This window comes from Myripristis murdjan, chromosome 1, assembly GCF_902150065.1.
Source record: "Myripristis murdjan chromosome 1, fMyrMur1.1, whole genome shotgun sequence".
Lineage (NCBI taxonomy): Eukaryota > Metazoa > Chordata > Actinopteri > Holocentriformes > Holocentridae > Myripristis > Myripristis murdjan.
The window spans coordinates 17,160,245-17,173,872 of record NC_043980.1 but is presented as its reverse complement, the minus strand read 5'-3'; the positions used below and the strand labels follow the sequence as shown (position 1 = coordinate 17,173,872).

At 40.1% G+C, this 13,628-nt stretch overlaps 2 protein-coding genes across 3 annotated transcripts; one reads left to right on the top strand and one right to left on the bottom strand.

Moving 5' to 3' along the window:
* Positions 1-246: 246 nt before the first annotated feature.
* On the bottom strand, positions 247-10,375 carry hgsnat (heparan-alpha-glucosaminide N-acetyltransferase). Of its 2 annotated transcripts, none has more exons than XM_030051408.1 (18): positions 10,164-10,375; positions 9,097-9,221; positions 8,796-8,932; positions 8,480-8,598; positions 8,279-8,348; positions 7,789-7,858; positions 6,823-6,926; positions 6,394-6,470; positions 6,158-6,188; positions 5,265-5,425; positions 5,001-5,116; positions 4,649-4,770; positions 4,267-4,393; positions 3,203-3,289; positions 2,971-3,048; positions 2,703-2,773; positions 1,945-2,057; positions 247-1,288 (listed from the first exon to the last, which is right to left on the bottom strand). In XM_030051408.1, exons 1-18 carry the CDS (start codon positions 10,342-10,344, stop codon positions 1,107-1,109), a joined length of 1,971 nt encoding a protein of 656 aa, XP_029907268.1. In that variant the 5' UTR covers positions 10,345-10,375; the 3' UTR covers positions 247-1,106. The 2 variants fall into 2 exon arrangements, with proteins under 2 accessions (XP_029907268.1, XP_029907276.1); XM_030051416.1 differs by lacking the exon at positions 10,164-10,375 and adding an exon at positions 9,610-10,046.
* A 647-nt stretch (positions 10,376-11,022) lies between these two features.
* Positions 11,023-13,532, top strand: LOC115360111 (dynactin subunit 6). The gene is made up of 7 exons (XM_030052760.1): positions 11,023-11,159; positions 11,371-11,435; positions 11,589-11,694; positions 11,834-11,922; positions 12,052-12,099; positions 12,279-12,421; positions 13,294-13,532. The coding sequence occupies exons 1-7, from the start codon at positions 11,131-11,133 to the stop codon at positions 13,387-13,389; spliced, it is 576 nt and encodes a 191-aa protein (XP_029908620.1). The 5' UTR covers positions 11,023-11,130; the 3' UTR covers positions 13,390-13,532.
* Positions 13,533-13,628: the final 96 nt, after the last annotated feature.

Here is a 13,628-nt window from a genome sequence, read left to right as displayed (position 1 = left end):
AGGATGCAAAGAAGCATGAGCTGAAGCCATGATGCTGGAAAACACTTAAATCAGAAATCAGCTTGAATAAGGAAATATAAATGATTTGATACATGACCCACTCTCCAAGCCATGTAGCATGTAACTCTAACCCTTTACATAAGGGTCAGATATATTGCCATACATAATAAAAACATATTAACAAAAAAAGAGTATATCTAAATTGTAAATACCCTACATAATTCTGTCCAAATGATTAAATCAGACTCCTCATACCAGATGCTTTATTTGTCCAAGGCTGTTCACATACTTGGTATATTCTACAGAATGTTCATATGAATTTGCATATAAAGTTTATAAAATGTGGCATTTAAATTTATTGGCAAAGCACGGGAAATGACATTTAAATGGTAAGTGTATTGACAACACATCACAATGACATCGGCTGTAGGATATCCTCTTTTTTTCTTCTACCGACTGTACAGTAACATTATATAAATTTTCAGCACTTCTATTGCACATTGCAAATGTTAATGTGGAAAAAAATAACTAATACTTTGGTAAAAAATGAGGTGAATTATTACTGGGCTGGCAAGGCTGAAATGTGAAAAAGGACATGCCTGTATCTTCTGTTTTTAGTAGTGTGATCAAATAGAAAATGCCCACACCCACATACTCACACACACACCTACCTGCATTACCCAAAATGCAATATGAGCACCATGTCAGATACAAAACGCCTACTGTATTCTGTCTGTACTTAAGACTTTTCAGCCTTGGAATGATATGTAAAAGTCTATTACAGGTAGAAAAATTAACAATGTCTTCTTAATTCACAACTTCTAACACCATTCCTAGGCCAATTCTTCCTGAGTTATGTTAAGATATTTGGCAGTAGTCAGCTGCTCCAAATGTAACAATCTTTGGAGAAAGTCCTTTAACATTTAGGGTCATATAGAGAGATGACCCACAAAAGATGTTCTCATTAAAAGTAAAGAACTCACAAACAAAAATATTAAAACAAAACATTCTCCTGTTGGATGTTTTGCAAATGTCTAAATCTCCAAAACATGATTCCAGCTGTGTTTGTGAAACATAGTCCTCCACTCCTCTGCAGGGCTCCAATTCTAAATCTTCCAGAAAATCTTCTTCCTGTAGAGCACGTATGAGATGAAGACCCAGCAGGAAGTAGCCACGAGGTTCTGAGTAAGGTGCTCGGCGTGGGATTGGCTGTTGATCATTTGCCAACGGAAGGGGAAATACTCTTCAAACACTTCATGCCCCACGTACACGAGAATGGAGTTCATCCCTGAAAACGGGCACACAGATGAAAAGGTAAGTCAAGTGTTACATTTATGTCATTTATGGTAATTGTATTTACACAATAGCAGCCTAATACAAGTCTGAGATGTTGAGCATACAAAAGTAGTAACTTGTTTATTTCTCATTATCCCAAAAGAAATATATATTCAGACAATGCATGGTTGAGGCTTTGCACTGTATTTTCATACACAGGTGTCTTACTCGCCTGCCCCTATTTGTTATTTTGGTGACTCATTGTGGACTTGGCAAAGTGGGAGGAAATGTGTAGCAGGGGGTACAACAGCAATGAACAAGCAGCAGTATGTGATCAGATCCTATTCGAAAGCGTTTCTGTCTTTTTTGGATGACATGTTGGCCAGTTTGTTTCAATATAAACCCCTCAAGCAGGACCAATGTGATATATTTTTTGCTTATTCTATGTACATACACATGTTGCTGTGGTTGAATGATTGCCATCCCATATAAAGCACTGCACTTAAAGGGAAGAGAAGAGGTGATTTGATTGGTCATGACTGACTGACACCAGCCTTCAAATTAGACGGTGGCAGGTCATAAACACTCATGTGCAGCAACATTAAAGTTGTTTTATACACGCTTCTAAAATGGTACTTTGTGAACGCCCAGGAATAGTTTAGTGCTCACCAGGGTAATAGAATGGAGCTCCACTCCACCACTTCTTCACATCCACTGTATAGTAGACCAGGACCAGCATCACAAAAGCGAAACAGGCCAGGGTTGTCACATAGGACAGAGACCTAAAAGTCACATTGACAGATGTGCAGCACCATTAAGACATTCTACTACAAAAATGTAACAGTATATTAATATATAGAAATGTAACAGGATACCTCTGCATGTGAGGAAATCTGTACATTCTAATTGGTGGCCCTCTATTTTACAGCAAGAGTTTACCAGTGATCTCATTTGCATTATACACCAGAAAAAAACAGTTATTGCATAAAGCTACTTCCAGACAGGACACAGTACCTCAACACTTATGCTCTTAAAACCCATTAGTACTGTCACTAAGCATGGGCATTGTGCTGCACACAGATTTATAACATTGTGGCCAAACAAAAGATACACAATCAAAATTTTCCTAATTCTATAACACCAGTTTGTAGTGTGTAAAGACTTTGGGGGAAAAAAACACTCCAGGAGAAGTAAGTTAAAATGGCAGTGGACATAAACGATCTATGATCACTGATTATTTTTATGTTATATTACATAACACTAATAAGATAAGCTAGGAATGTCTCTTCTCCCTGCTTCTTGGAAACCAATTTTCTTATGCTACTCCAATTTCCCCGAGCATCTAGTGAACATTTGTACACTCTGCACCAAGCAGCAAGCGCTTGGTGTCCCATCTGAAAGACACATGAGAACATGAGAAGCTTTACCATAGGTTCTTGTTGACAGGAATGAAGCCCTGGTCTCTGGAACATTTGGTAAGAACCGCTGATATGATTCCCTGCGTGGTACAACAGACATTACTATTCAACAAGTACATAATTCATGTCCTGAAAAAAATCTAAAGGCACAAACATTGTGATTGAGATGCTACTTTGAAATGCATCAGATCACGTTCTTTAAATATAAACGCAAATAACAACAGAAAGATTTGCACATGTGTTACAAAGATGTTATTTAATGAGATAATCTACTTACCAATATGAGACCCCATATGAGGAACCTGGACATTATTTTTGAGTGGAGATCTTTGTAGTGTAAGATTATATAGCCTGCCTACAAAAACGAAAATGAACACCAAAATTAGAGCTCAAATAATTCTGGTCTCATAATTCCAATGACCTAGATGACAGTTTCCTCAAAATCAGCAATATAAGAAAGAACAAGAGACAGAAAAGAGGGAATGACAGAGACCAGACAGATAACAAACCTGTAATCCAAGGAAAGTCATGAAGATGGAGTTGATGCTGCCCAGAACGCCCTCTGGGTCAAATGGCACATGAGTTGCATAAATCACCTGGATTGAAAAACAGAGAAACAGTGATCTGACATGTTTTGTTTTGCTTAAAAAGCTATTTGTAGTCTCTGTAGGAGGACTGATAGTAAAATGAAAAACTCCAAAGTACATATATTTAAAATTAGTTCTGATTTGATGAAATAGCTCTAGCATCACACACTTAAAAAATTGGTGGTAAGTTCACCACTGCCTGAGTCTTGCAGATCAGGTGGGATTATAAAGATTTACACATGACGTTAAGTATAGTATGGGACAGGATTATTTGCTGAATGAGGACGGTGCTGTGCTGATGCTTTTCAAAGAAGTGCAACAAAGGAAAAGGTAATGTTATCTTTGGCTGGTGGCCTTTCACATCGATATCAACACTACGATTAATGAAGTTAAATAGGTGTTTGCTGTGTACATTTTTTGTTTTATTAAGATTATGTTTTAAACATTTCTACTTTATCTGATAGTGACAGTGGGGAGAGACAAGAAAGGCAAGGTAGAGAGAGGGAATGACATGCAGCAACTTGCTTGGGCCACATTTGAATCCAGACTGTTGCAGGAAGAAGTTAGCTTTGATACGTGGTAAGTGCTCTACGAGGTGAGACACCAGGGCGCCCATGCAGTGTACATTTTGATAAAGACAATAATTTACACCTTATCAATTTACTGTCAACTCCCCTACAAATGTCTCCAATGGCTTTTTGGAGTAACTTCATCATACCCTGTTTAGACTGCTTATTCGCTGCAACATGTCTGCAATAGGAGCTCACACGTTTCAACTAAGCCTATATTCTCTAGTTGCAAGACCTAGAGATATCTAAGAGACAAATTATAAGTAGATTGATGATGACGATCAAATAACCTGAGAGAATGGGACAGAAACTTCCAATGAAAGTTCAAATTAAGGTTCAAGCTCCGCACATCATGCCATAACAAGAGTTAATGGGTCTATAGCTCTTATGTTTTCAGTTATTTCGATGGTCACTAACCCGTGAAGAGGGGGTCTGGTAGATGTGGCTTTCTCCCAGCAGCCAGCGGTCGATGTATCCAGCCGCTCCACCAGTGCAGTTGGGATACAGGCCCATGTCCCCTATCCCACCTGGACCCAAGTATCCACTGCACAGAGTGTTGTAAAGTCATTTTTGATGTCGACAACAAGTGAGAGGTTAAGGTTAAGGCTGAAAAAGCGAACTCGGGACGTGTTGGTGTCAAAGGTTCATGACTAGCCAGTATGGAATTCCTTTTTATTGAAAAGATGCTAGTGCACATGTACAAACACAGACACAGACAAACAGAAACACACACACACACACACACACACACACACACACACACACAATGCAAACATACACACAGTCCTGTTTGACTCACGTTGGGCAGCCTGGCACAGGAAGTAGGAATGTGAGGCAGAGCCAGATCATTTCCAAGAGAAGCATACATAGCCAGGCAGGCCAGTACAGTAGGATCTCACGGGCAGGGTACCACCATGCACTCTGGGAAATAAAGACACACAATAAGCTGCCCCTAAACACTGCACAGACCTTTCACTTCCTTCATAATATATTTAGCATAACAGAGATAACAGTTAAACCATTAGAATGCATTTGTTTCCTATAGCCACTGTATGGAAATATTACTTCAATTAGCTACCATTCCAATTAACCACAAAAAAACATTACACCAAAAATGAAAGGATGAGGGTAAAATAGATGATATGACTGACTGATGGCAGGTTGTCCATGTGAACTCTGGCCACCAACAGATTCAGGCAGGCTACAACCAGGTATGACCAGGCCAGACGCTGCAACACACCTGGGATCCTCAGGTTGTACCAAGATACTGTAGATGAGGATGCAGAGTGTGAGAATACGTGGAGGCAAGAATACACAAGCAAGAAAAGAGTGTGCGCTCGTCATGAGTGGAGATACAATATTTGCATCTGCATACATGGATACATGGATATGTCTAATCACGGGTCAACACTCACAGGGTCCCTGGCAATAGTTAGGGTTTATGATGAGGACTCCTATGATAAAGAGCTGCAGACTCCTCCACACAGTTTTCCACAGCAGTGAGCAGCGACTTGTGCCTACACGCAACAGAGAGTTGACTGACAGGGCAATGGACGTCCCCATTATAAACACAAACCTGGAGGGAGGGAGAGAGCAGAAGTTGAACAATGGGATAAAAAGAAAAGTGATGGGAAAAGGGAGGATGAAATGAGGGGAAAGAGAGCGAGGAAACGAGATAAGATGGCACCATATTTTTCATTTCTTGACTCAAACCCTTCCTGAAAACACAAAGGAGCTGATAAGGTTTATTTATTTGGTACAGCACTGTTTCCCCAGGGATTGATTTCAGTGGTGCACAGCATTTTAGTTAGAGATCTAGTTCCAAACCTACTTACTATTAAATTCAAGTCAAAACTTGAGTGCCTGTCAAAGTAAATTTGGTTTGCAGTCAGAGTTTACAATCAACACACAATAAAAACATGCTCAAAAGCAAAGCACAGTGTAACAGTATAAACCCTATGTAACCCTATGGACACACATCTGTTAATCAGCACAGAGAGGGAGTCAAAGGATCCCTATAGTTCAGTAAAGTTGCTCATCAGTGGAAAAATGTAGGGTTTGTATAGAAGCAAAACACAACACTCCATTTTCTGTGCAGATTGCACAGTGTGCTTGCAATGGGCTTGAATGAGTCCTTGGTTCTTTAACTCTTATTCCATACCACCGTTATTACATAGAGGCAATTTTCTACACATTTTCCATGGGGGGTGCTTTTATTTTCTAAGTGGAAATAAAGACTGAATTACTAGTAGTTCTGAATTAAGGCTGTGGGGGAAAAACAGTAGAAGAAAACTTTAACTGTGCTTACCAAGGGAAGACCAGATCAGCAACAGTGAGGCCTGTAAATTGACAAAACAGACAGGAAACTCCAGTTTCATCATCTGTCAACTACAAACGCAACATCTCTGAAATCCAAAATGTGCACAGGTATTGAAGATACTGAGGCTGTGTGTGACCAGGGCTGTAAGGTTAGATAGATAGATAGATACAATGCATATTTGGAACACGATTAAGAAAATGAAAAAGAGATAAACATGATCTCACCATTCCAGCTCTCATGTCTGAAGAACCAGTATCGCCCCCCTCCATAGTTCACAAACACCATAATGACCAAGGAGATACTGAGAAGGAAGACAGCAAAGGCATTTCTTTATTCATCTGGTTTGCAGCATTACGCAAAACAACAACTCACAAATCAAGATAAATATAATGTGATTTAATGGTTCATTTAACGTACCAAGGCTACTATATCTAGAACCAAATCCTGTGTCCCCTTTAGCATTAGATCCATGATAACATTACAGTGCAGGCAAATTCTTGAATGCCAACATAGTAGTCAGCTGCCTAAATCTCTCAGTAAATCACATGATCAAAGAAATTGAGTTAATAAATCCCAAAGAGCTGTAATCCAGTTGATATCATTGTTTGAACGACCAATAAAGCTGAGAACAGAGTGGGATGAGGGGGACCTACCCTCTGAATGTGTCCAGGGACCGTAGTCTCTTGCTGGGGGTGGGAAGGGGAGGGAGGATGTTGTCAGTGACTGTCTCCACTATCCTGCCTGGGGAGCCCAATTCCTGGATGATGGAAGAATCAAAGTAAGGTATCAGCACTGCATTGTTGGAAACACAAATGCATGTACATACATATATGTGCATGGACCCTCTGGAATTGAAAAACTTACGGGTTAAAAACTATGTTCAAGTACAACAGAAATCAATCAAAACCACATTAGTCATGAGTTATGGCAAATTATATGAAAACATGTTACAGAATTTCTCATGGCAGTGGGTGTCCCTTGCAAAAAGTACGTTAGATTTAGCTTATGAGTTTTTGAAGGTTGATAATAAGACCAATATTTACAGACAAAAGTAGATGATCCTTATTATTTTGTATTGCTATTCAATACAGTTAACTTTTTTCATGAAGCTATGAAGCTGTAAAGATTAAGTACTCGCTTCAGAATTGTATTCTTGTCAGGATGGAAAAGCCTCTGAAACAGCATGTAAACTGAGACTAATCAAATTCTTTTAGGTGGGTTAGCAGCTCTTTACGGCAGAGTGAATCTCCCCAGCTACTCATTGGTAAGGAAAACACTGAGGTACACTAATCCTTCAATAACTTCCAAAAAAACATAATCCAGCAATTAAATCAACGAATACAACAGAAAATAAAATGTCTGTTTATATGTAGCAGTATTCAGGGAGGAATCTCCATCACATTGGCAGTGAATAATATTGACTGACTGATAAAGATAATTAATAAAAGGCCTTTATCAATCTGATATACAGTATCTGCAAACTGATACATTAGTCCAACTCTAATAAATACACATCATAGTTGGTGTGGTTACAGAACTACCCGTGACAAATAAGGTCCTAGGGTATGCAGTCATATGAATGCCTTCCATGCAAATCTTTAGCCCACTGAAACACTCACAGAGTTGATCAGCCTCTCTGTCTCCATGGAACTGCCCAGTCGGAAGAGTATACTCTTCACTGCATCAAGCCTACACAAGACATAAATTAAACAATAATGAGAGTCTGTTTCATACATTTATGCTCAGTTTCCACTCAGGACATATAGAAATACTACTGTAGCAGCAGTTCTCAATTGCTGTGCAGTGCTGGCATGAATTAGAAATTAAAATGTTGTTCAGTAATAGCTAAGACCACTGCTAAACACAAATATTACATTAATACCATTAAAACTGACTGAGTGTAATAACTGATTTCAGTGGCTGATTTGAAATCAGTTACTTTCTTCTTTCTTTCTTTGTTTTTTAACATTCCAGATTTATGTGACTTAAAAAAGTAATAAATACATAAAAGGATTAAGTGGTATGGATAAAATTTAGAACCACCACAGTAGTCAGTCAGTTCACAAAACACAGCTTTATTAAGGCTTATAAAAAGAAATGGGAGTTTACCTCAATATTGTTCCTCCAATGGCTGACACTACAGCCAGTCCAGCAAACACGAGGAAAGCTGTTAAGATCGCTTTAAAGAGAGAGTGGTACATGGCTTAAACAGCACAGCATATTCTTTGCAGGCGGTGTTAAGTGTGAATATGTATCACAACACTGTACATATGTCTGTTTAATATGGGTTTAAGCGTGTGTGTGACTCACGTATGTAGCTGTTGACAGGATCTGCGTCAGTCACCATGGAGCAGCTGATTATTCCAGAATCGGTCAGATTTTTCACCCACAAAGAATAGTTTCCATGCTCCCCAAAGTGGAATGGAACCCTACACATTAGAGACAGTATGCTAACCAGGCAGCAAGCCAGCAAGGCCGACAAAAACACAGTCATTCAACACAGAATCAATATCTATGTCCCATCAATGAAAGACAAAATGTGAAACAATATTTGACTTTCTTTTTTTCCCAAAATCAAGGTATGGTTTGTGTAGGAATGTCTGCGTGTTCATGTTCAGTGACGTACGAGCAGAAATCCACGCTGCTAGGAGAGCTGTTGACCTGGAGGGTGATTCCATGCTGTGTGTTCACAGTGAAGTCTACTGCACTGGGCACACCAGGACCTGGCCACGCTGGCACCACCCCTAGCTGCTGGAACAAACACTAACATACAGGGCAACACTTATCAAAACAACAGCAATCATATCACCATCATCATCATCATCATCATCATCCAAAACAACTAAGGGTCCTATAGAATCAACTGGAGGAGAATATTTAATATGTGTGTGAGTGTAGGAAGAGAGAGAAAGAGAGAGCGAGTCTACCTTGTAGCAGTGTTCAGACTTCCAGGACACCACCACATCAGTGACCAGCTCATTGTTAACAGTCAGAGACGCCACATCCATCTTCAGGGCAGTGTACTTGTGATGATGATGATGATGGGGACCAGCTGGAATTAGAAAGAGAAATGCATGCATGCATGCAAAGCAGTTAGCAAACGCGTTCAAGTGATACAAAAAGAAGAAATACACTGGGGAAAAAACAAAACAAAACAAAAAAACAACAACACCGCTGCCTACAGTATCTCTGCATCTTTTTTGTAGCAGACCACACCCAATAGTAAAAACACTGCTAATTAGAGTGGTCATTATCATTTCTAATAAAGCTAAGGAACTATAATTTATATTACACTGATTAGGAAATAAACTAAGTGCACCCGCCTGGGATAATGTCTGCTTTTCTATATTATCGTAAATGTTACAAGTCAACCGTGAGGGTTTTGCTTATCACCTAACACATAGAGGCTACAACTATGTCGCTAGCAAGCACCAACTTACCGAAACAACTTGGTCCAGTGTTAATTTACTTCATCTCACTCTGGATAATAGCTAACGTTAGCTCCCTATATCGATACCGTGAATAAAAGAGAAGAAAGTGTCCAGTCTGACCGCAGGCTATAGCCAGCTAACTACAGTCTGGAGGAGGAAGGCATGTGAGGGTTGAGTGGGAAGACTGTAACCCCGCAGTCACATGCTAAATTAATCCGTAAAATACCCCCCTGGAGGGAAGTTCAAACGCCTGAAGTTCATTCTTGGACTCGGCTGTTTCCCTCAAAGTGACGTTAATGGTTATTTACCGTTCTGCTAATCTAGCCGTTAGCTAGCCGATCATATGATTCAACGGTTCGACATTTAAATAGGTCCCATGTCTCGGTGAAAGTTCAACGTTGTGAAGCTGATTGAAACGAATGAAAAGTGAATTCTTATGAATGTGCTGTGCCACTGAGCGTTTGCCAGGCTGGCAGCTGAGCACTGCTCGTAGCAGTTCGGCTACAGTCACGTCGCGATGCGGTCCGTCCGAGCGGAGCACCGCGACCGTTGGCTTTACTTACAGGCAGAGATTTCAGCTGTCAGCGGTGCCACGCCGATGGCCACAACCAGTGCAACGACTGCAAGCGAAAACAGCTGATATTTCTTTGGTTGTGCCATTCTTTTATCCTTCTCCTGTCTCCCCCCCGCGCTCTGAGGTGTGCCTTTTGTTTTTTTCTTTATTTTGACTTTTCCCTTTGCCATTACATATTCCACTTCCGATCCCTCCTTGTGTTGACATTGTAGTGGGAGCAACAAGGGACAAAGTACAAAACATAACCCACTGCACGGCCCCAGAGGCTGGACTGTGATCCACACAACGTGTCTCCACGGACATATTAATAGTCAGGGAATTGTATTTGTGTGGCTATCCGCGAAGTGAAAATTAAATTAATGGCAATGATCACTTTGGGCACTTAATTACGAGCGTATCCCATCTAGAAATGCTTCTGGACGACGGAATAACGTTAGCAATAATGGACATTAAAGCATGCACCAAATGTTTGGCACAAGCAATGGTTCGATGCTCAATTTCATACATTTATCACACTACGTAGGATTAATTTGGCGCAACAATCAAGGAATGAGGGGACATCTCTGCGTCTTATTTCCGGGTATGACAGAAACCATCATGACATGACTAGAGTCTTCGTTTAACACCCAGGGCCTTTTAAACAAAGCAGGCGTACACAATCTATGAAATGCTGATTTTATTTTTTTTACTTATTATTTTTTCGGGATATACTTGTTCAAGATTAGCCTTTGACAAAAAAAGACAGCATTGATTCGGTTAATAGCTGTACGTCTAGCCAGACAGTTGCTATGGCAACGGCTTCCTGGTGTAAAGGTGGAAGAGGAGAAGGGAGTGTTGGGAGTGATCCATCTTTAAATCACACAAGCTTTGACATTTCACGCATGCGCACACACGAAGCGATGGGGAGGCTGTGAAATCGATCGTCGAGTGAAGTGCTCCTCCCTGATCGTGTCACCATGGCTGACAAACAAAATGTTCAAAAAAGGTAACCTGTCTTTTGACTTACCGGTATCTAATTATTTTTTATGTTGATCGCCGTTGTAACACGCAGCGCAGGAATGCGTAAACATACAAATAATCAGTCGTAATGCTTCAAACAGCTTAGCGAAATGGCTATGTTGGCTAGCGAAGTTAGCTAAAACATCTTGAGCCGTATCCTAACAGTTTCTTGCTAATTGTTTTTTTTGGTTTTACAGTGTCAAAATAGCTGCCGGAGCAGTTGTTTGTGTTGAAAGTGAAATCAGAGGAGATGTAACCATTGGTAAGATGCTATTTAAATGTTGCTTACTGTGCATGCTGACTTGACAAAACCTTTGGCATCTTTATAGTAAGCCTCATCACACTCCATCCTAAAGCTGTGAAGTCTCACATCCAGGTAGTTAAACAGGTTTTAAGATGGTCTCTGTTTTCCCAGGTGCCAGGACGGTGGTCCACCCCAAAGCTCGTATCATCGCAGAGGCAGGACCCATAGTGATTGGAGAGGGCAATTTGATAGAGGAGCAAGCTCTTATCATTAATAGGTGATGTAGGACCCCTTTTTAGAATGCAGGACGTGCTTCTCTACTTAAGTCACCTTTTGAAATGCAGTCTCTCACTCTGTGTATCACCCTCCCTAGCATTATATTAACAGCAACCTCACTTGTTGATTCTGCCAAGCAGTTACCCTGAGAACATCATGCCAGACTCTGAAGGGGTGGAACCAAAGACCATGACCATTGGTATCAACAACGTGTTTGAAGTTGGATGCGGTATCCTTTTGACTAGCCTGAAAAGCGAGGGAGCATGAATTCAGCTAATTGTGTGGTCAGATTGTGATTTAATCATGTGATGATCCACAGTTCTCAAAAAGAAAATTTCCCTTAACCAGCTAATAATAGTATCCCAAGCCTTGAAAATCGGAGACAATAATGTAATAGAATCTAAAGGTGGGATGTTTTCCTGTTTGGGTTTTTGTATGTGCGCAGGTGTAAGTGTAGACAAGTGTAAACCTCATAGTGAGAGAAGGAAGAAGTTACAGTGTATTCATGAGCTGTGCTGTTAACCACTGTGTGTGTGTGTGTGTGTCAGTCCCTGTATCTTATGTGTCCTCTGCTCTGTTATTTAGCTGATGTTGGTAGGAATGTGATCCTCACCAGTGGCTGTATCATCGGGGCCTTCTGCCAGGTCAACACCTGTGAGGTCATACCAGAAAACACAGTCATCTATGGCTCCGGATGTATGAGACGAGTACAGACAGAGAGGCCTCAGGTACGTACTGGAGATGCACACATGGTTGAAGGTTTGAGTGGAGATAGGTGGCCCTCGGTTATGGAAAGGGTTAAACACTGAAGAATGACACTTTCTTCAGTGTTTTCTGCTGTCATGAGCATCATTCTGTTTTCAGTCTGAACATCTATTAGTTTATTAAAGCTTGTGTTTTTCTTACTTTAATATTGTCACCAAAAGTAAAATCCACCTCATTATGTCACACCTCATATTATGGTCAGTGGGTTACTGCAGTAAAAACCTGGTGGTGTCTGAGCAATGATGCTGCTTAAGAACTGCTGTGCATAATTTTATGTTAAATATACAATACTCATTCTACAAAGCATTTGAATGTTCTTTATGATGGGTTTCAGGTCGAAATCACTGCAAATCTGTCCCGTATTGTAACATTTCTTTAGCCTGGTTTATGTTTTTTTTTGTTTTTTTTTTTTGCTCGTGTGATCTTGATAGTCAGGGTTTTGTCTTTGTTTTGTTTTGCTGTATGCTGTAGCATGCAATATGGAAAGAGATCATATAACAAACATCACATACCGAATTCAAATCAGAGCTCAAACATGTTTTGTGACATTTTTTTGGAACTGTGCCATGATTAAAGTGGAACAGCATTATGGGTAAATCTTTAGTCTAATTTTCGGTGTTTTTCCATACTCAGTCTGTCCTAGAAATACATTCCAGTTTGCTGCTGTTACCAGAAACATTTTCCACACGAATCTCTTTTAAATTCACTGTATTACAGCCCACTAGTAGACCGGTTAAACATTTTAGGAAGTGTCTGAAAAGGTGGTCAAAACAAAGAATTACAAATAGCTTCTTGTGTCCGTATTGAATGCCTTTGTCCTTTTCATCTTCTTTAGCCCCAGACTCTCCAGCTTGACTTTCTGATGAAGATCCTACCAAATTACCATCATTTGAAGAAAACCGTCAAAGCCAGCCAAAACACTAAGAACTAACTTTACGCTTATGAGGAATGACAGATGGACATGTTAGTAAGGCAGGAGTTGCCATATTTAAAAAAAAAAAAGCTTACAGCTGAGAAGTATGAATGTATATAATTATGTAAAATGTAGCTTGCTGTCAGTACCTTTTCTCCTTTGCCACTAAAAGTATTTTCTACTATAACCAGGAACAGCAGATATGCCCTTTCTCGCTATCTTACTGTACTGTTTTCTATGACTAATTAAATAGCCTC